Genomic DNA, 22,734 nt, shown 5'->3' with positions numbered 1-22,734 from the left:
TGCGGCAGGTGATTATCAGGGCCTACAGTAAGGCAGGTATCCCCCTGCCGAGAAAACCCAGACCCCACGACATTAGGGGTCTTAGTACTACGTTAGCTTTCGAGAAGAATATGGCAGTGGGCCAGATCCTGAGAGCAGACACCTGGGCTAACCAGTCTACCTTCACTGCTCACTACTTGAAAGACTATTCAAGAAAATCCCTGGACAGGTTCTCGATAGGTACCGTCATTTCTGCACTCCAAACGGTTTAAAGGTGTAGCTCCAGTGATAACCGCGGGTAGTAAGTACAAGAGGTACAGGTTCGTTCCTTAACCCCCTTTTTCTTCCTCCCCCTATTTCCACTTCAAATGGTCTCAGATAGGACCCTGAGCCGGCTACAAGTACCCCAACTTGGGAAGGACATGTCTCCTAGGATTTCTTGCAGAGGTGAGTTACTTAGACACTAAGATGAGTTCTTTGTGTAGTTCCCTCTTTTCTCGCTTTTCTTTGGAGTCAACAGGACCTAGCCTCCTATCTAGGTGTTTGGATATATCTCAGCATGGTCTCAGAAGTTAAAAGGCCATTCCCACCTCCTAAAGTATAAGTCTCCTAAGAAAGTAGTTCGAGGTAAGTTCTCCGTGTTGGAACAAATCACAAATTTTAAGAAATTTGTATTTTTCCTAACAGTACTTACCTCAAACTACTTTCGGGTAATGGCCCACCCTGCCTTCCCCGAGTGCCTTCTGGAATTCTTAGAGACCTAAGCTGCCAAGAACTTACTGGAGGTCGAGACCTGAGCAAGCATCCTCTCTGACCCGGGGTTAGCCTCAGGGCGCATATCACTCCGCCTGAGGTTATCCCTCATAGAAAACGGGTATAGGGTAAACTACACAAAACTCTGGTCGGATGGGAGGAGATCCCAGATACTCCTAAGAAAGTAGTTCGAGGTAAGTACTGTTAGGAAAAATACAAATTACTTAAAATTTGTGATGTTTAACCCAAAGGTAGGAATTTCCCATTTTCTTCCTTTTCAAAAGGCAGAGGCCTCTAGTACAGTTTTGAGACCATCTACCAGTTAATGGCAATGGCCACTGCCATGGCACGAGTACAATAATTTTTTTTTTTTTTTTTCGAATTGTGCTTTATAAGTGACACTGAGATACCTCCCTCCAAGTTATGAAGCATTTATAAGTGTTATTAAGATTATTAGGAATGGTTTTTCTAATTAGTGTGTACTTTAGATTGTTCAAAGAAGTTATTTCTGGGCAATCGGTATCCTAATTCTCGCTATCTCAAGCCAATGGTAATGTTGTGATTTAGATAAACGTTGTGAGATTGCAAAGGCATTACAATACAGTTTCTCTCATGGAAAAGTATGTTTAAATGGTTGTAGACTAGATTAAAATTCCAAATGTACTTTTAGTGTCGAGGGAAAATCCAGAGCAGACCACGCTAACTGATTACTGTACAGACAGGATGATGATGATAATGCTACTCCAGCCTTTAATGAGCTTTCAAGCTTTGATAGCAATGAGCTTCATAAGATCTTGTCATCTATGACATCTTTAGTTCAATATAAAAGCTCGGCGAGTCTTCAGGCAAAGGCAGAGATTCTAGTCTAATCTGCCCAGTTTCGAACTCCAGCCTAAACTCCTCAAGCTCTGCCTAGTGGTTCTATGCACCAGTCATTAAATGTACTGATGGTGCATTGCACATACGAGAGTTGATCGCCTCTCTTGGCACCCTGCACTTTAAATTATTTCAGATCCTTCTACTATGAAACCTTTGCTTTCTGGAATCCAGTTCACTCTATTCAAAGGTAGAAGATTGGACTGGTAGCCTGAATCATGTTATTTCTCCACTCACTTTAGTAACTGGTCATGGTCAACAATTTTTTCCATATATTCATGTTTTATATTACAATAACTAAAGAATTGGTTGACTGGATCCAGATATACCTTTGATTACTGAAGTAGGCACTTATGATCAACCACTTTATAAGTATATTATGGGCATAAAATATTCACTTCTTGTACAACAGAAAAGATAATTCAAATAACTCTTAAGCAGGCTCAGCCATTATTACATCACAAGTTTTCCCCAAGCAATGTGAACATAGGTGCTAGTACCTCATGTTAAGGTAAGTTTGGGAAATACTTTTCTTCTATGTTATTTTTTGATGGTGTGCTAAGCGACTTATTCTCCACAGTTTTCCCTAATTTTATTAAGTATATTATTAGTTCAAGTGCAAAAAAGCTTTTTCATTCAGTTCCCACTTGGTATTAGGTTAATTCTACCAGCCATGCCTTCTTCATCATAAGCCACCTTACTATATACAGTATTCTAGAAGTTTTATTCTTGCTGTGACAAGATTTTGGAATGATCTTCCTAATCTGGTTGAAATTGGTGGAACTTCAAAATTTTTGTAAATTCTCTTCTGTTGAACAGATTGACACAAATCTCATTCTGTAGTTTATATATGACTCATCTATTTTAATGTTACTGATCTTAAAATATATATTTTTTATTCTTTACTTATAGTGTATGTAGTTTATAAGTTATTTCCTTTTCTTCACTGGGCTTCTTTCTCTGATGGAGCCCTTGGGCTTGCAGCATTCTGCCATTCCAACTAGGTTGTAGTTTGGCTTGTAATAATAATTATAATAATAATAATAATAATAATAATAATAATAATAATACTGTAGTGTTAAAGCCTTTTCTTTGTCAAAATGTTCTGTGATCTATAAAAAACAATCATGTACTTGCTTTGGCAGTTCATACATGAAGAGGGGCAGGATCCTCTTATATCACACCTTTACAGTCCAGGGATGGTAATCTCTGTCCTGTCTACCCTGCAATCATATCTGCAGAGATCCTCGTCTATAGAAAGTAGTCTGTTCCAAAATACTCAAACCAGGAAGTTCCTTTCTTTAAGTAGTAGGTTGGCCAAGGCACCAGCCACCCATTGAGATACTACTGCTGGAGAATTATTGGGTACTTTGACTGGCCAGGTAATGCGACATTGGATTCCTCTGTGGTTAAGGCTCATTTTTCCTTTGCCAACACATATGTTCTTATAATAGCCTTGGGGGACCACACAGCATCCAAAAAAATGGGTTTTGACTAAAGAAAAACATATTTCTGGGAAAGTAGTGTGTGATCCTCAAGACCCTTCCTCCTCTAGCCTTGTGCAGGGAAGGGAGACATGCAAATATTAGTACAGTGGAACCTCTACACACGAACGTATCTACATCCGAATTTTCCAACATCCGAAGTAAAATTCGAGCAAATTTTTTACTACACCCGAATTTTATTTCGACACACGAAGTAAACATTATGCCATTGAGCGTCGAGTGCTCAGTTCTCTATTCTTGTGTGTATCGTGTGGTTGTCCTCTGTTTGGTCTGTTATTAACAGTGCTTATTTTCTTCCTTTTCTCACATTTCCTTTTTGATTTTACCTATAATCATGGTGCCTAAGAAGCTAAGTTTCAGTACAGGAAGAAGGCAATTCTTTCATTAGAAATGAAGCAAGAAATTATAGAAAAACATGAGAGCAGTGTGCATGTGAGTGATACTGTATGGCTAAACAATATGGCCGGAATAGGCCTATGATCTCGAGGATCATCAAGCTGAAGGCAGCCATTAAAGCAAATAACCATCGAAGGGGATCACCATTATTACAAGACATCTTAGCAATACCCTGGAAGAGATAGAACGCCTTTTGTTGATAGGGATAAAGGACAAAGAGATTGTTGGCAACGATCATTTGTGAGAAGGGCCAGCGTGATGAACAGAAAGAAAGAAAAAAGTGAAGCAAAGAAAACTATGATAGCATTAACAAGCTCTTTTAAATAAGGCTTCTCTCTTTTTCTGTTTCTCTCTAAACATAGCATTAACATGTTCTTTAGATAAAATATATCTCTCTCTCTCTCTCTCTCTCTCTCTCTCTCTCTCTCTCTCTCTCTCTCTCTCTCTCTCTCTCTCTCTCTCTTCTTCGCTGTTATAGTGTTAGATACGTCTATTATTTTTTTTCCGAGAGAGAGAGAGAGAGAGAGAGAGAGAGAGAGAGAGAGAGAGAGAGAGAGAGAGAGAGAGATAAAACAAAAATGTGTGTAGAGTACATTTGATTTTTAATAGCGTCAACGAGTTAAAAAACAATTAAATGTAACTAAGAAAGTAATAACAGCTAATCTGAATTCCTTTATTAACTAAAACAAATATTGATACAAACACACTCATGTGCGTATGCACAAAGACACACACAGGTGCAAAAATTGCTACGCAGTAAGAGACGGTCGGGGGGGGGGGAGGTAGAGATGGTGACTGCGATAACATACCGTAACTCGTCACTGAAATTGATGAAAATAGAAAATCAAAAGAAAAAAAAATGTAAAAAACATGAAATATAAAAATAAAAAAAAAATAAATAAGCTTAGTTAGATTAAAATTTCTGTAGTGTAAGTTACGGTATGTTATCGCAGTCACCATCTCTACCTCCTCGCCGATCGTGTTTGTATCAATATTTTTTTTAGTTAATAAAGGAATTCAGATTCGCTGATATTGTTTTTTTAGTTACATTTAACTGTCTTTCATTTCGTTAACGCTGTTAAAAATCATATGTACACACATTTTTGTTTAATCTCTCATTTTTGTTTAATATATCTCTCTCTCTCTCTCTCTCTCTCTCTCTCTCTCTCTCTCTCTCTCTCTCTCTCTCTCTCTCTCTCTCTCTCTCTCAGAAAAAATTATTAGACGTCTCTAACACTAACAGTGAAGAAGAACAAGAGAGAGAGAGAGAGAGAGAGATGGAGAGAGAGAGAGAGATGGAGAGAGAGAGAGAGTATTTATTTAAAGAACATGTTAACACCATGTCTACCTTCTCGCTGATCGTCCGTCTCATCCTGGCGTAGCAAATCCTACACCTGCGTTGGCCTGTCTCTAAGGTAAAGTGGCAATAAAACACATTTTTTATTTATTATTTCTTTATAATTATCTTTTTTACATGCTTCTTCCATATTATGCAGTTATGTTATTGTTATGTGTAATTATGTGTAGCCATTTATTAAAGATTTATTATGGGTTTTAGGATGAGGAACGAATTAAATGAATTACCATGTATTCTTATGGGAAAATTCGTTTCTACATCCGAACATTTTCTACATCCGAAGTTGGTTGTGGAACGAATTAAATTCGTATGTAGAGGTACCACTGTACTCTGAATAGAAAAGATGGCGACTAGTTGCAAACTAAGCACCCAGGTAGTATTGTTTCCAGTGTTAATATTGGTTCTTGGTGAAGACATGATATTGGTTGTCAGATTAAGTTCAGCATTGGAGGAGCTATGGTAGGTTCAATAGAGCTGGAACCCGCGTCTCCCTTATACACACTGAATCTGAGCTTTGTATCTTGATACAATGGGATTGGTACAGAAGACAATATTTTTGTGGTATTTTCAATCTTGTTTGATTCCCTTTTTCTAGCCTTTATAAAGAAAGTCCTTTGGACCACAGAATTTTTTTCACTCAAAACCCTTTATTTATTCATTATCATTAAAAGGCTGATGATCGTCGCAGTTCTACTGAACTAAAGCTGTCTAGGGTTAAAGAGGGCAATTGAATCCTGTCCTTCAATCCTCCCATACATTAAGGGAATAGCAATCGTATGTTTTCTATAATCCAGTTTTTCTAGATAAATAACTTGAAAGTTTTAGTGAAGGATGATCAGTTGCATCATGTTTTGGATGGCAGGACCAGGGTTTTGTTGGTTTTAGAAAGTGGCTGTTTATTATAAAGGTTTCTGAAAGGGATTTAGATCAACTAGTATATACTTGCCAGTTACTGAGAAATGGAGAGTCCTGGTAACTTTATAGAAATATTTACCAAGTCCATCTTAAAGGATTCTCTTGATGGGAATAAAAAAAGGACACTAATAAAGAACCAGCTTCAAATATTGAGTAAGTGGGATGATCCTTGTCGGTTATCTAGTTTCCATGGAAGAGAGGGTTCCAGATATTTCTGTTTACTGATGCTTCCCAGGAAGGACAGGGACCAATTCTAGATTTTTTCCATCTGTCAGGGAAATGGATGACTCAAGAATAAACTCTTCATTTCAGTTTCTTGGAACTAGTAGCATTGTTTAAGGCCCATCAGGGTCAAGCAATAGGGAAGTGCATGGCAGTGCATTCAGACATGATAGAATTAGCTCATATCCAGAAACAGGTGTAAACCATGTCGGAATCCCTATACTGGATAGCAGAAGTGCTATTGTCTACTCTAGACCATTGAGAGGGATAGCTCTTTTTCATCATTTTATAATAGGAAAATAAAACATCTTCCAAATGAATATTCTGCATCCATCAATATGTATAAAGATCTTGAATTGGTGGAGGATAAACAAAAGTAGACATGTTTGTAACATCTCTAAACAAAATGATAGGGGTGTTTAGTGTAATGGTTCCAGATCCTTTAACATGGGAAGTGGATTTCTTGTAGGATTGGTTGAATCTGGATCTGAATGCCTTTCAACAGTTTGCCATAGATTCAACTTTCGTTGAATAAGTGTAGGATGTTTAGAAACAGCAGTGTGACTGGTGGCTTCATTTTGTCTTCAATGAGAGTGGCTTACAGATCTGACCTACGTTGTCGTAGCATCCCAGGAGGTGCACATGCAAAACCTGTCTTCTCATTCTTAGACAACCGCTTTCGAGGCCATGGCATCCAAATCCATACGTACTACAGTACTGTACATGAAACCCAATGGAGATAGTACACCATACTCTCAGAAACAAAAGGTTTTCAATGCTCTAGATTGTCTATCTTAGGTTCCCAAATACAGTCCACTAAGAATTGTATTGGAGTGTTTATTTTAATTAGTGAAAGTCAAGAAACTTACCATTTCAGCTAATACAGGTTATAAATTCATGCTTAATACTGTATTCCACTATCTAGGATTGGATTCATCCAGCTGAGGTATTATTGTGGATGTATTTAGGTATTTTAATAATGAAAAACCTCTGGTAGTCGGAGCCATTTTTTGTGGATTACAATTTCTAAAAGGTTTATGTTTTGAATCTTTGGAATTCTTTTATTTAAAGATCTCATGACCAGGACTTTTCCTTTTAACATTTGTGTCAGCTAAATGCATTAATGAGTTACAAGCTTTTCTTATAACGTACGTTTTGGAGAAAATAAGATGATCTTATCTCTTTTGCCTTCATTCAGATCTGAGAATGTTTTTTAGACAAAAGGTTTGCCACAATTGTTTCACTTTCCTTGTTTGGTAAAGAAAGTTAATGTTTCATGGGAGGATAAGTTTCTTTGTCCAGTGAAAGCATTTAAGTATTATTTGGACAAGACTGCAGACATTAGGGATAATGTTCCTAATTTGTTTAGTGGGGTTTGGATTTCAAATAGTCCTTTGTCTAAAAGGCTATGTCCTTTCTTGTTAAAAGCTTCATCACAGATGCTCACAAGGAATTTGATCAAAGTCAGATTAAAAACTTGAAAGTGGCCATGTGACTGCTTCAGCTACCTAATATTCCACCTTGCTGGACCATGTGGCTGCCTCGCTGTGCCATGTGGGTGCTTCAGCTGTCTCAGGCACTGCTTTGATAGGCCACGTAGGTAGGCCAGCCCCTCTCTTCGCTCCAGGAGGACTTCTCAATCTCCCCAGACTGGCTGGCGTTCTCCTGGACAGGTAACCTCCGTACCCCTTCAGGTCCCCTCACAGGGACCCGCAGCCGTTCTGGTTCGTGCTTGACCAGCCCTTTTCATTGGCGAGAGTTGGGAGGCTGTCCACCGAAGCAATGCCAGCCATAAGGTTGGGGGACCTCGCTTCTCCTCGCCAGGACAGAACAGAGGACCGCAGCAGGAAGAGACATAGGTCCAGTTTTCTGTTGGTAGAGGTCATCTCTCTCTCCAAAGTTCACCAGTCTAGGAATAGCCGCTGGGATAGGAGTCGCTGGTTCTCATTGAGACACGCGTGCATGAGCAGGTTGCCGTTGAGCAGGAGCAAACACCATTGTAGCAGGACCACCAGCTGCCGATGTGGCCTTCGCTGCGCTCATGAAACCCACTGGGGGCCCCCTGCTCAGGACTGTCGAGCCCAGACCGACTCGAATGGGCAGCTTTGTCCATTCCTCCTTGGCTGAGTGACGGCCCTTGCTACGCCACCTTGCCCAGGGTCGCCAGTGGGGTGCCGTTTGCTATCGCCAGGATCCTACTGTCATCACAGTCCTGCTTTGCTGTGCTCAGACAGAGAGAGCAGGTACGGCTCTCTTCCCCCGTCTTCAGGAACTTCGCCCCGCCTCTCATTTGGCCGACTGTAGAACAGTCTTCAGACAGGGATTCATCAAGGCTGCCGCTAGACCAGTTCACCTCAGAGGATTCCTCTGCCTTCAGACGAGTCATCGCCCTGATGAGGAGTCAGGTTGGGCTCCCTGTTACTCGAAGGTGGAAATGTTCCGAGGGACCCCTCAGAACGACAAGCCCTCCCCTGAAAGAGGCCAGTTTCCAGGGCCGTTGCAAGACTGGACGAAGTAGTAGTGGGGTCCAAGAACTCCCCAGAGCACATAGCTCTCACAAGCTCCTGCCGCCAATGAATGTACGCCACATGCAATTCTACGCTCCGGAGGGGATCTCTTCAAATAATCTGCCAGTCAAGGACAACCTGGTGGAGTTGGCCCCTGGCTCCACAGAGGACAAGCTGTTAGCTGAGAGGCTCGGTCAGCCTCGCACGTAGCTTCCTGGATGGACAGCTGGAGAGAAGCCATCTCATCGTTTGCCATGCCCCACATCAAGACCAACGTTGAGAGGGAGTAGCTTCAGGATTTGTTACTGTCAGGGGGCAAGGTTGTCGGCTTCCTTTCGACCCAGGCCCTCACCTAGTGGGCAAACTGGGTCCCTCGTCAGAGGAACAACCTTCTGGCTCTTCTGTCCAAGAAGATTCCTGACAGGAAGGCTTGCCTCCTCAGGAACTCTCGTATCGGGAGAGAACCTTTTCCCGGAGGATCTAGTTGCCGACATCCTCGAGAAGTGGCGAAGGGCCAAGCCAATTGTGATGGTGTTCTTCACAGGGCAGTGGGTAAACTCCATAAAACACAGCCCCCCTAGGGGGGTCCCTCCGTTGCCTCCTCTTCCCGTGCCAGATCCTCCGCCAGCTGCAGACCCCGCCTTAGATATTTCTCCAAGAAGAAAAATATCTAAGGCTGCATGGAACTAGTGAAACCACAGGGCTGACCCTTGGACAGTGCTAGTCGTGAGGGAAGCCTAACGCATCCCCTTCCAGGGCGTCCTTCACCACAGAGGTGGAGGAGTGCTGGTCGGGAAGCTGGACCCTCGAAAAGAAGGCTCTCCACATCAACAAGCTGAAACTTCAGGCAATCCAGAGAGCATTCCAGTCCCTGGAAGGTCTAGTAGAAGGGAGGAAATTAGCCCTCATGTGCGACAACGAAACTAGGGGGATAGAGTCTCGGGTATTGCCTGATCTAGGAAATCCAGGGATGGGCCGCAGACAGAGGGACGATGTTGACAGCGATGTTCATCCTAGGCAAAAGGAATGTTTTAGCAGATGGCTTGAGCAGAAGAGCCCAGGTTCTAGACACAGAGTGGTCCCTGCACCCGGACATAGCAAGTCGCCTGATGAACATGTGGGGCTCCTATTCCTGACAAGGTTTAACGCGAAGCTCCCTGTGTTCTGTTCTTCAGTGCCAGACCCGGCCACAGTCATGAACGATGCTTTCTAACACCTCTGGGATGGCCTGGACACCTATGCCTTTCCCCCCTTCATCCTGCTATGTCAAGTCCTGAACAGACTGAGGGAAGTAAGAGGAGCTATGCCCACCTTGGTGGCTGAACAGAGAGTGGTTTCCGGACCTGCTGGAATTGGCATTTGATGAACCTTGGCCCCTTCCCTTCAGAGAAGACCACCTGAGGCATCCCCACTTCAGGAAGTTCCACAACGGCCAGCAAAACCTCTCCCTTCACAGGTGGAGGTCCTGAGTCGGGAAGTTTTTCCCAGAGGGCTGCCACGCAGATGACAGGCTACATGAGGGTTTTGCCGACAGCCATCTTCCAAGCTAAATGGGACACATTTGGGAAGTGGTGTCAGAAGAAAAGCATTAAGCCCCTCAAGGCATCCATCCTTCAGGTAGCAGACTTTTTGCTGCACCTCAGGATGGACATGGGCCTCTCGATTCCAGTGGTGAAGGGATATCGAGCGGCGTTGGACCAAGTGTTTTCTCTCAAGGGACTGAATCTAGGGGCATAAGGCAGTTGACCATGCTCCTCAAGAGTTTCGAGCAAGCCTGTCCTCCTCAGCCCCTGCAGGCCCTGGAGTGGGACGTGTCTAAGATATTGGAGTTCCTGAAGGGCCTTCCGTTCAAGTCTGGAGACAACGTTTCTCTTAGCCATAGCCTTTGCCAAAAGGATTAGTGAGATCCACAGTCTGTCCTACAAGGTATGTCACACGAGGGGCTGGAAGGAGGTCACGTTCAAATTTGTCCCTTCCTTTTTAGTGAAAACTCAAAATCCAGGAGTTTTTAGTCCCCGTCATGTCCAAGTCGGACATTGAAAAAGACCTCATGTGCCCAGTTCGAGTCTTGAGGAAATACCTGGGTAGAATAGCAAGACTACGACCTGCCATCAAGAGCCTGTTCGTCTCCACCGGCTAGGTGAAGAAGCCAGTGGCGTTTTAGCTAAGAGAGACGATCAGGAGGGCGTACGGTGCGGCAGGAGATGTACCCTAGGTCTACGAAACCCCACGAGATTTGGGGCATCAGGACCTCATTAGCCTTCGCCAACAACATGGCGGTTGGTCAGGTACTGAAGGTAGGTCTCAGGAAGCGGCAGCTTGCGTTTACGGCACACTATCTGCAGGACTGCACAGTCAGGAGGCTCGATGTATTCAAAATCAGCTCCGTTGTGGCTACACAGCAGCAGATCTAACTATGACTGGAACCCCTGTGCTCCGTGCTGAATGGTAGAATGTCCTATTCCCTGTCCCTTATCCCCACCTTAAGCCCTTACTACGGAGTACCGGAGTATCGGACAGTATTGTTGAGTGTTCCAAACCTTAACTTTATTTCTGTGGGTGGAGGGGTTCTTGTTGGATGGTAGTATCTTCATTTTTCCATTGGCCTCCTTGGTCCTTTCCCCCTTTTGCCACCTACTCCCCTTTCTCTCCTCCTAAGTAAGGCTGGCCATACACTATCATGTACACCTGACAGGTACACCTGAACAGTTACGCCTGTCAAGTTTGTCAGTTCGCCATGGATTCTCGAGAAGATGAGTTGTACTTTCTCTCCTTATTATCTGTGTTTTTTGTGAAACATAAAAACAGACTGAAGAAACGCAAACAATGGTGTAAGGAATGGCTGCAAAGAAGAAATAAATTTACCCATATCAATCTTCTTCATGAATTGAGACATGAACCATCTGATTATAACAATTTTCTGCGCATGAATGAATCTGTGTACAACGAGTTGCTGTCACTCATATCTCCCTTGATTAAAGGAACTCAACTGTGAAATAAATCAAAATTACAAAGCTGTAACCAAAAAAATTTAAACTGTCCACATCAAGGGATTGTTAATAACCGAGAGACCTGTTCAGGTACACCTGATGAAACTGCCACACACACACCAAGTTTACTCGCCTGTCAGGCAGAAATGATCAAATTTTCATCAGTTGTCAGGTCTCCCGAGAGGCTAGTTTTTCCCGCCATACACTATCAGGTATACCTGACAGGCGTAACTGTTCAGGCGTACCTGATAGTGTATGGCCGGCCTAAGAGTCCTTAGAAGGGAGTTAGGAAGTACTGTATGTATGTTACATCGAAACAAATTGCAAATTTTAAGTAATTTATATTTTTCCTAACTATACTTACAACGAACTTCCTTCGGCTTACTTCCTGCCCGTTCTTCCCCTCGTGATTCATAGGTGGTGCTTGAGTTTTATTTTCATGGGAATTGTACCGAGGAGCATGCCTTTGTCTGATCTGACCAGGGGTGATGTTATTATCCCTGGGAAGGGAATTCTGGATACTGCCAGATGTACAGTGTTGGGGGAAACTAGAGAGGCCTAACGCAAATTTCCCTTCGTGACCGGGGTGGCACACAGATCTCCTTAAAAGGAAGTTTGTATTACTTACAATTTGCTAAATTGTATTTAACAGGATCAGCCTCAATCTCTCACTTGTTAGTTGCTACATACTCAGTTATACTGTGTAACAGGAGAGAAGTTGAAACTGATGCTGTTATAAAGTCCTTCTGTAATAATAGCTTTTTGTATTTTCTACATTTTCAGTATTTTTGTATTTGGTATTATATAAGTATGAATACTATTTCTTGTGTCTTCTACTCATGGCTGAAATATACTTTTTTTTAAGTCATGCAAGGAAATAGGGGGTCTGGGACTATCCTCCATTACACGTCAAAATACCACTAAGCGTTATAACCAACAGTATTCTCAACATTTGAATTCTTTTCCTTATTCTTTCTTATGTATGAAAGATTAAGAATGTCACTTCTCATAAAAGTCCTTAATAGCTCTATCATATCTAATTACTTAAACAGAATTCAGTGGCCGAAATGCACCACAACCTTTGTCGCTATTGTAATTGCAGCTTTTGATTAAGAGAATTTACTGGTTTCATGACAGAAAACTATTTTCAGTAGAACCTCATGATGCAGAAAACTTGGCCCATGAAGCAACTTCGACCCCCCCTCCTAACCCCGCTGGGGAGGGGCACAGGGAACACTCAAGCGGGGATGTTGTCTATTGCTCCACTGGCGGGAGGCTCAGGAGAGACTTCCGAAGGAGGAGCAGAAGGCGGTTAGAGGAGCGCAACAGTAGGAGGTTAGTGCGCCCTCACGGCTCCACCACCATCTTAGAAGAGTTGGAGGAGAAGGTGCGGGAGCTAGAGGAAGCAGTAGGGCGCAAAGATGAAGAAATTCGTCTTGCTGATGATGAAAACTGCGAATTAAACACCCAATTACAAAAGAAAGATACAGCTCTTATACAGAAGGTAATTATTAACAAAAATTTTGAGTGTGTATTTATAATATATATACAATATCACATATATCTATATCTATCTATATCTATATATATATATATATATATATATATATATATATATATATATATATATATATATATATATATATATATATATATATATATATATATATATATATACACACACCTCAAATCTTGAATAAGTTTTTGCATAAATTTGTTTAAATTATAATTTCAACTTTTTGTTATTCAAATAGTTAAATTACAAAAATACATACAGAACAATACACTAAAGATTTGTAAGGGAGTAAAATAACATACTACTGTACTGCATCAAGCCTTATAAGGAAGTACTGGTTGACATTTATATATAGGCCTCATATTGTTCTTTGATAATATAATATAGCTACTATAGTCAATTTTTTTTAGTGAGGCATATTTGCACCGACTCGCAGTGGTGCCCTTTTAGATCGGAAAAGTTTCCTGATCGCTGATTGGTTGGACAAGATAATTCTAACCAATCAGCGATCAGGAAACTTTTCCGAGCTTAAATGGCACTGCTACGAGTCGGTGCAAATGCGCCTCATTAAAATAAATTGAGTATATTCAAGTAGCTATCAGTAAGCAAATAAAATGAAAAATTCATGCTAAAATATATTAAACAGCAATTGAATATTTAATACACTCTTGCTTAAAGAGTGAGATATATAGGACAGAAAAAAATGAGGGCTCTTATGAATAGTTACTCCCAAAATGGAGAACCAGATAAAATATTCATATTTTAACAGTTTTTTCACAGTTACATGACATTTACTGTATTCTTCAAGCTGTTCTTGTTCCTTAGTGATAAAGAATTATAATACAGAAAAATTCATTTTGGCAAAGTATGTACTGAATTAATTTCTTGAAGCTAATATTGACAGCTCCTAATAGGTTTGCTTAAGAATTGAGAAAAAAAAGTATGGTAAAGTTTAATATAGATTAGTTACCAAAAAGGTAAGATAGCTGAGATAGAATTGAAGTACAAGTATCTTTCTTACTCTTGAAATGTTATAATTGAAACTGGGCATATGCAAGGTTCAAAATGTTCAACATCACTTTTTTTTTATATATATATATATTACTGTAACCCCAATTTTCAGAATGACAGCCCTACTAACTTACTGGTACTAACAGAACTACTTTTTACACCATGTGTTATACTGTAATGTTTATTTTTCAAGGGTGAAGAGGTGGAGCAGTTGAACTCCACTTTGGCTAGCCTCCGACAACAGTTGATGCACACCATGGAAGATTATGAAAGGTCAAGACTTTCCCTTCAGGCAAAACACAAGGTAGGTAATTTGTATTTTATACTACACCCAATTTTTTATGAAGTGAAAAATTTTGTAGTGCACATTTTATTGAAACCGTTTTAAACGTGTAAATAGAGAACGGGGAGCCAGAAATTTCATGTTTTAAAGTTGCATTAACTCTCAAATTAAATTATTGAAATAATGATAATGATGCCGGTAATAACAAGTTTTATGCTAAGAATTGATGATTTTTTTTTTTCTAAATCCATATTAAATTTATATATTCACACACCACAGTAATGAATCAATCAAGTCAGTCACCCCACACAATCTATATTTATTAGAGTATAAAAAGTATATTTCAAACCTTTGTGGCTCTGTAATTTTGAATTCATTTGCAGTTCAAAAGGAAATTTAATTATTTTTTTTTTTTTTTTTGCAAATTCCCTAGGTGAATTTACATACTTCTTACCAATATGAATGCAGATTTTGGTAGTAGAAAGGTTAAAACTTAATAATTTTAACCTTGCCTGATGTTCATAATGCTTCCATATCAAAGATAAAAATTTCCCATTTTTTGTACTTTCAATAGGCTTAGGCTTCTAGTACAGTATCGAGTCAGTATAGTGGTTAGTGGCAATAACCTTGGTTATTTGCTTCAGGTGTCAGTCTCAAAGTCAAAATTAATCTCTCGGTGGAGAGGAAAGTGTATCTGTATATGAACATCATGTGGGGGCCATCTTGGTGTTACTAGGGTTAGCCACAAGTTTAGTGCTGCTAGGACCCTGTTGTGGACTCCTCTGAATGAAACGGAGGAGAAGAGTAGGAGTACACATCCATTTCATCCCAGGGGTGCTGAAACACGTCCTTGACAAATGCTATTAGATTAGAGACTGTTGAGCTATAGACTGGTCGTTAGTTGTTAAGGCCGGTTTGCAAACAGGTCTATAATCGTGGAAATCCACAAGGTCACTAGCGTTTTTCCCGGAATAAGGCTTTCTGTCAGGCCTACCACATGCTTGTTGCAGTGTGTGCCATAGGCCTACCACATGCCTATTGCCCACATGTGTGCCATAGGCCTACCACATGCCTACTCCACGTTTGTACCATAGGCCTAATACATGCCTGTTGCCCACATGTGTACCTTCACTGCCAGGACACAGTGATTCAGACGTTACTTACCCATTTGTTGAAATAAGCTGCGACTGCGGTGTTGTTGCTCAGTATCTCGACTGAGTGACCTCATAAGATGTGTGGTGGAGGCCTTCAGGATTTGAAGGGCTCCCACCAATTCCAGCTTGTTGGTGTGCAACCTTTGCTCCTCGGGTGACTGTATGGTCCATACTCAGTGCTCGATGTTGGTATTAAGTTGTGCACCTCACCCGTCCTTGGTGGGTAAGCATGAACAGGAGCACCTTCGACCCTTTATTCCTGTTGGTGCTTGTGCTCATCTTTATAAGAAGCAAGCATGGATGATGCAAGTATATATTGTATGCTCATTTCTTTGAGAATTGAGTACCAAGAACCAGTTTTTATGTTCTTTTCTGTGAGGACTGAGGACTGGGAGCTTGTACATGTGTTTGTTCTCATGAGAACCGAGCACTGGAAGCTAATTTATGAGCTCATTCTCGTTAGAAACGAGAACCGAGCACCAGAAACACATTAGAAGGGTGCAAGAGCTCTCTGTCCCAAATGCCAATTGGTCTACCCAGGGATGGTTTGATCCCGGTACATTTCCTCTCACTTTGTGAGTGAGGCAAAGCTGTACTAATAGGACCACTGTTTCCCAAGGATAGGATTCTAGCACTGCATTGTTTCTCCTAATGAGCAGAACTAGACTGAGAAGTCCCCTGTTCCAATCCCCAAAGTGTAACTTAAATGGCACCTCTGGGAAAACTCAATCGGGATTAGTGTTGAGTTTAGTAGCGGGTGCTCCTGTCTAGACCAGCAGTACTTGTATTCATTCTGCCCAATAGCTGATCACTTCGACAGGAGTGTGATACAGGAGTGTAAAGTCCTGTATCTTGTACCGACTTGCCACCTTTGATTGGCTTTCGTGCAGAACTGTTCCTCCCAGGAAATCATGCAAACGAACCGGGCTGATGCAAGAGACTGCAAGATCGGTAGTCCTGTATTTTCGTGACCATCATTTTCCTCTTTGAAGCAAAAAATGTTAGGAAGGCACAGGTAACAGGAATAGGTGAGCTAGTTATCTGGTGACTTGAAGGAAACTAACACCTGGAGAGAGTTCAAGTTCGTGCTTGAATGATTCTCTATTGTGGCTATTGATCACATGATTCCTGATCACGCCTGGTAATTGTATGCTTTTAGGTCGCGGTTGCCGATCATATGGTTCCAGATAGCGGCAAATACCCGATCTCGTGGGAAATGATCATGAAAAATAACTTTTAGGAGACATTCCTCACCGGGAGAGAACACTCACGGTACATTCCTGTAAAAGAAACTCCCAGATCATGAATGTGCTTTCCTTTCAAACGGAAACTAACAGTCTGTGACCAGTAGGTATCGTGGAAGAATATATGAACCACATACCGAATCTTATTCTCAGTGTAAAGAATGCTGTCGATATGTGATCTCTCACCACACATATCCTGTGAGAATGTACCATGTTTGTCCTGAGAAAACATGATCCAGGCATATACTGTTGCTCCTTCGCGTAAAAGGGGAGAGATTGGTCAGAAGTGTCTCATCACTTGGCTGGGGAAGAGATAAAGACCAAATCCTATTGACTGGGGACAATGAAACTGCTCAAGCTGTGACAGATTCTTTAGAACTTCAGAAAATCAGGAATATAGCATGTAGACCTTTAACGCCTGGAAATTTTGAGTGCGATGATCCTGGATGTAGGAAAATGTACACGAGGAGGATTGTTGTACGGACCAGCGTACGCATGGAAGTCAATCGCATTCGTACTGGCTCTCAAGCATGTAGAGACCAATTTGTTCGAGCTCTCTCATTTGCTTGTGGTAATGATTGTCGATGATTATGCGCATGGAAACGATAGTTAACATATATAAGATCTTTATCGTGCCTGTGATCATGTTTGCGTGGGAAGTTGTCTATAGGGGTGTGCGACTGTACTTGCGGACCTTCCTCGTGTGGTAAGCGGAACAGCGATCAGTCCTCAGACTTGGGAAAGGTGTTCATTGCTTGTTAAACTAGAAGAGAAGAACCTAGATCAGAGGGTACTTCTTTACTCTGAAACGCATAATCCTTCCCTGGTCGATGAAGTCAACCTCTGACGACGTAAACTGCCGGCCCTATCGCAGTAATGCTCCTTTCATTGTCACTGGTTAGTGCTCTACTTCCTAGCGAGTTATTATTTTCTCTGCACCAGCGTGATCCACGCTCAAAACAGTGCCTGGAGGAGGAATTGAGATTTTCCTTGCTATGCCTCGTTTTCTTGCGTGGGGGCACCTCAGACAAGGTCTTTGCGTGGATATTTACTCCCCTCTTGTCATTTTCTCAAAGAGTGACGGGAATTAATATTTGTCTTGTTCTCCAAAGAATCCGTGCTTGGCAATGGAGTGGTGATGTGTCCTCTTTGTTATCCTGGTATCTCTGTCAGATTTCTTAGGCAATCGTGGGGGATGCTTAGGGTAGTGCGTTACTCTCCCCTTGGGTCGCGTGGGGGAAGTGAGTTATCCAACCGTGTGGAGAAATGGATTGCAGCAAGTGGGGTACCCTGAACTCCTTCCTTTTAGCCACTATTGTCCTTGGGAGGCCACAGGAGGAGCTGGCACGCCAATGAGCTTTGCTTGAGAAGCTGAGGTTGTAGTCTTCTTCTTATCCCTAAAGTGATCCAAAGTATAGGTGTACTGTACTCGGAAATCCTCTACTTCCCTGGAAAAATCCCCTTTATTCTTTTTGCCTCTGTTAGGAGTCATGTTCTTGAATTCCACAATTCAGGAGGCAAACTCATCACCTAAATGCATCTCCCCATCCAAAACGCACGCTCTCACGAGATTCAAGAAAGACTTGGAATTCGGAGAGCCTTCGAGGTCGTAGGACGACGAAATCAACTTGAGGGCATCTTTTTGCACTGAAGAGCAATTGCTCCAGCACCAATTGTGTCTCCTGTTACCTCATCTTACGAACGGGGACTAACAGCCAAACCTGCGCTCTCCACCTAAAGGGTAAGGAAGGCATGCATGGAATCTGCTCCTAGTGAAGGGTGCAAAGGGTTGGCAGCACCCGCTGAAGTTCTGGTAGGCGAGCGATCTATTTTAGACTGATTCCTCCTTCAGTTGTTGCATGCCCAAGTTGCAGGATACCCAGTGGTCCTTTGGCCAGTCGTACACTTTGGGCACGTGGCAGAGAAGGAACACTGTTAGCCTCTGCTAGGAATGAAGGTCTAGTGGGGACAACCTTGTAGCAACTTGTAAAAAATAAAGACCAATTTTAATATATCTCACACTAAATCAGATGAAACCATGTGTAGGGTTTGGTTATGTAAAAAATGTTATTACAAATTTTGTTTTGCTCAAAGTATGCTTAGAAATTGAAAATAACTGAAATAAAAGCGATTCTATACATTATTTTCCCTTTATGTAATGCCCAAAGGGGGTACCATTTTGTTTTGTTTGTTTCATCGCTAATCCCAATTAATGGAGTAACGAATGCATTTGCACATCCAAGTGAAAACTAAATATACTTTATTAAGAATACTTTTTATTTATGTGCGCATATCCTTGATAGCAGTAGCTTTAATCAGTTGACGATGATTACGTGTTCAGCTTGGCTCGAATATGTAATTTCCAAACTTACTCAAAGCTTCTTATAGTAAATATTGCACAAATGTCAATACTGTGTTATAGACTACCGTAGGCTACCATAGTTTACTTAAAGCTATTACATGTGTACTAATTTGATGTGTAAATCTGTTCGTTCGTTGTGTTTTCCTTTTTGGTGTCATAAGTAGGAAAAACATGATATGGAAATAGCTTTACATGTATTTTGTTTATTTTGAATTTCTAGAATTACAGCAAGCAAAAAAAATGTAATTACATCATCTTTAATAATACTACTTGAAAATGGCACTTGGATGCTCACCTTATACTTTGCCTCACAAAAACTACTAAAGAAAGGAATCTATGATATTTACATATTTATTTAGGTAAATATTTTGATTCAATGCTGTTTTAATTATTTAAGAACTTTATTATTCAATTTCAAAACTATCTGCACTGTAAAAGATTATGGCATGTGTTACCTAACTAGGTAATTATCTCGTACAAAAAGGGTTTTAAAAAAACTACTTGAGACCCTGGATAGGCTCCAAGATGTTATAATACACATGAAAATAAAAAGGAAATATATTTTTTTTACAGGTGGATGTTGAACAGTTTACACATCAGATTGAACAACTTACAAAGGAGGTTGAACAACTGGTTCATAGAGGGAAACTCAAAGATTCTATAATTTCTACACTAGCTTGTCAGATCAGGGCTATTTTAAGGTAAAGAATAGAGATTATTTTTGTAGCCATACTGATGCTAACATTGTACAAATACATTACAGAACATTTTAATGTAATTCACCATGCAGGTAATGTTTTCCTTTTTAATAGATCTGGAAATATGAGCGTAGTGATAAATCAACTGCGTCGACTACAAGAAGTTAGTGATGGTGATCAAGAGAAGGCTAACAGTGATGAAATTGGTGCAACTGATTTTGATGTTGAAGCTGTTTGTTCACTCCTCAACCAGCCTGAAGAGGTAATGAAGTGTAAAAACTCCTACAAAACAAGAATTCATTTATCATTTGTCAAATAAAAATTACTAAATATTACATTTTCATTTGTAATATATATATATTTATATAAATTATCAAAGAAAGATGCTGTATATTTTCAAGCTTAAGTGTTATGGAGCATGAATATATTTCATCATTAATAGTGGATTATTCACATCATCTTAACATTTTCAGGACATGAAGTAATAAAAAAGACTAAATTGAATTGGATATGGGCAATATTGAGTCAAGCTTGAGGCCACTTCTCTAGAAGGTTTAAGAAAGAATATGTCTTTACTAATAGTGTGAAATGGATGCTATTAATAATAATGCAAAGCATAAGTGGATGCTCTTGCTAATGAAACTAACCTTTAGTGGTCACTAAATATTGAATGATGAAACTAATCTTAATAATTTGACTATTTTTTTCAACAACATTTAACAGAAGATTTCAACATGCCAGTAACCCGAATGTTCTCGTTCTTGTGGAATCTATCTTAAAAGTTCTTCTACTAACTGTCTTGTTTGCTTGTATAAATCAGATGATTGGCTTTCAAACTAACTTCCATCAAACTAACTTCCAAATTGGCATAATTCTATTCTCTCAGCATTGTAGTGGTGTGCAGTACAGCTCTTTTAAAATAATGCTGATCTTCCTGTTTTAAGTTTGGTAATGGTGAACATAAAAGTTTAGTCAAACAACTACTGTAGTGTCTATTGTAGTGACTTCACAGTATATCTTGTATTTTGGAATGGTTATTGCTTTTTACTGTATCAGTACCTTGGATGATTATATTTTCATTTTGAACAGGAAAGCACACCTTTGCAGCGGGGTGGAAATTATTTTCTCTGTACTAGCATTGAAGAGGGAAGACATTAATTTGTCCTACTTAATAGCCTTGGAAAATTTTAAACTGCTTATGGCAATGACTACTGGTCTCATAAAAACAATGAATTTTAAATAGCCAAGGTGTGCTTCCAACTTGGAATTCATGTACAATACTGTTTCTATTCTTAACCAATTACAAGGTATCTCTTCTTACCTCTCCAGATGGTTACCTTGTCTCAGTCCGCCTTCTTGAATGGGATAGAGCCATCTAGTTATGTGACTTCTGAGTCCAATTTGCCCTGCAGAATACAGGAACCCACTAGTCACGTGACATGTCAAGGCTCTCCTTCATTGGTTGAACGCAGAAAATCTCGCATACCACGATATATTCCTTCTCCATTGTCATTGTCAAGTCCTAAGTCTACACCTGTACCTGTGGATAGAAAGTCACTAAAGCAAAGTGTGATGCCTGAATGTGCCAAATTGAAGGCTGAAGAGCTGGATAAAAAGGCCAAATTCATAGTATCAAGCAAACAAAGAGTTAGATCAACATCAGAAGAAACTCATCATTACAAGTTTACTTCAACAATACCTGTGAATAAAGTTTTATATGAGCCTATGGAAACAGATTTTTCTCCAGATGTCAAGGAGGAAGATCAAATTATTTCATCACCACCACCTGTAGAAGCCAAGACTATTGCATCCACCACTACAACAAAAGTCACAGGCAGAAAGGTTGATTTTTTCTTTTTCTTTTTTCTAGTGCTTCCTGATTTAAAGTGTGGTAATACCTTCAATTATTTCCTCTCCTTAACTGCTTTGCTTCATATTTTTCTTATATTTAATATATAAGGACACTGCTAGAAGTTACAACATACAGTATATTGTAGGATTAAAAGCACATTCATGCAGACAAATTGAAATGTACATAATAAGGCCAACTGAGTCACTTGTACTATACACTAGTGAGATTATCCTAAAATCTTGCTTTTTATATATTTTCAGTGTTAATACATGCAAAATACAAAGATCTTAGATGTACTATAATTTAATGTTGACAAATTTTTCATGCTTTGCTGTACCCTCTTTAGTCATATTAGCAAACAAACTGAAGTCCCTATACTGGACTTGTATTGTTTTGATTTTCCCTACTAATTAAGCTACCCAAAAAGAGAAAAGTATATTGTGAAAAGCATTCATCCTTATCTCATGTCAAGAAGTTACTAGAGCTTATATACATTTTGCCTGGCTGCACTTAAAAGATTACTTGAAATGCACCTAGCCAAATCATCTTATGCAATAATTAGCTTATTCCTCAGATAAAAAAAACTTAACACTACTCACCATTCACAAAGTATATTCTATTGCTTTATTTGCAGACTACTGTATCTCAATGTTGTCTTGTAAAGGTAATTGCTGTCTTGTGTTTTGAAGGATTGTAATAATATATTCTTTCAGGATTCGACCAGACGGGAACGGCCAGTCAGATATCTCTCTGATGCAAGGAAAATCAAGCGAATGGTGGTAAGAATTGCTCCTTATTTACGATTGTACCCTATCACTACAAGTGTTATTCCTAATTTACAAGTGTACTATACCCTTATAGGCTATAAAAGGACTGGATTACATTAACTATTTGGTACCTCAATTCATATGGATTTGAAATATGACTACAATAGTTAGGAGTTTACACAATCCTTGTCTGGTACATAATGCAAAGCAAGAAAAATTAATTGAAAAAGGTAGAATGCAATGAAAAAATGCAACCAAGTATTACAACAAAATTACCGGTATAGCTAAATTAGTTTGCCTCAAGTTGGAATATCTGTTTGTTCCGTAACTGGAATACAAACCACGCT

General features: G+C 40.2%; 1 protein-coding gene across 1 annotated transcript in view; it reads left to right on the top strand.

The window, feature by feature from the left end:
- The window catches only part of LOC137616439 (uncharacterized), a 59,866-nt gene that overhangs the window by 24,525 nt on the left and 12,607 nt on the right, over positions 1–22,734 (top strand). The window contains exons 16-21 of the mRNA XM_068346187.1: positions 12,652–13,004; positions 14,221–14,331; positions 19,644–19,771; positions 19,883–20,030; positions 21,098–21,610; positions 22,334–22,399. Coding sequence (XP_068202288.1) covers positions 12,652–13,004; positions 14,221–14,331; positions 19,644–19,771; positions 19,883–20,030; positions 21,098–21,610; positions 22,334–22,399 — 1,319 coding nt within the window. The remainder of the gene's footprint in view (positions 1–12,651; positions 13,005–14,220; positions 14,332–19,643; positions 19,772–19,882; positions 20,031–21,097; positions 21,611–22,333; positions 22,400–22,734) is intronic.

The sequence above is a fragment of the Palaemon carinicauda genome, chromosome 22 (genome assembly GCF_036898095.1).
Source record: "Palaemon carinicauda isolate YSFRI2023 chromosome 22, ASM3689809v2, whole genome shotgun sequence".
Taxonomy (NCBI): Eukaryota; Metazoa; Arthropoda; class Malacostraca; order Decapoda; family Palaemonidae; genus Palaemon; species Palaemon carinicauda.
This window is presented reverse-complemented; position numbering and strand designations above follow the sequence as displayed.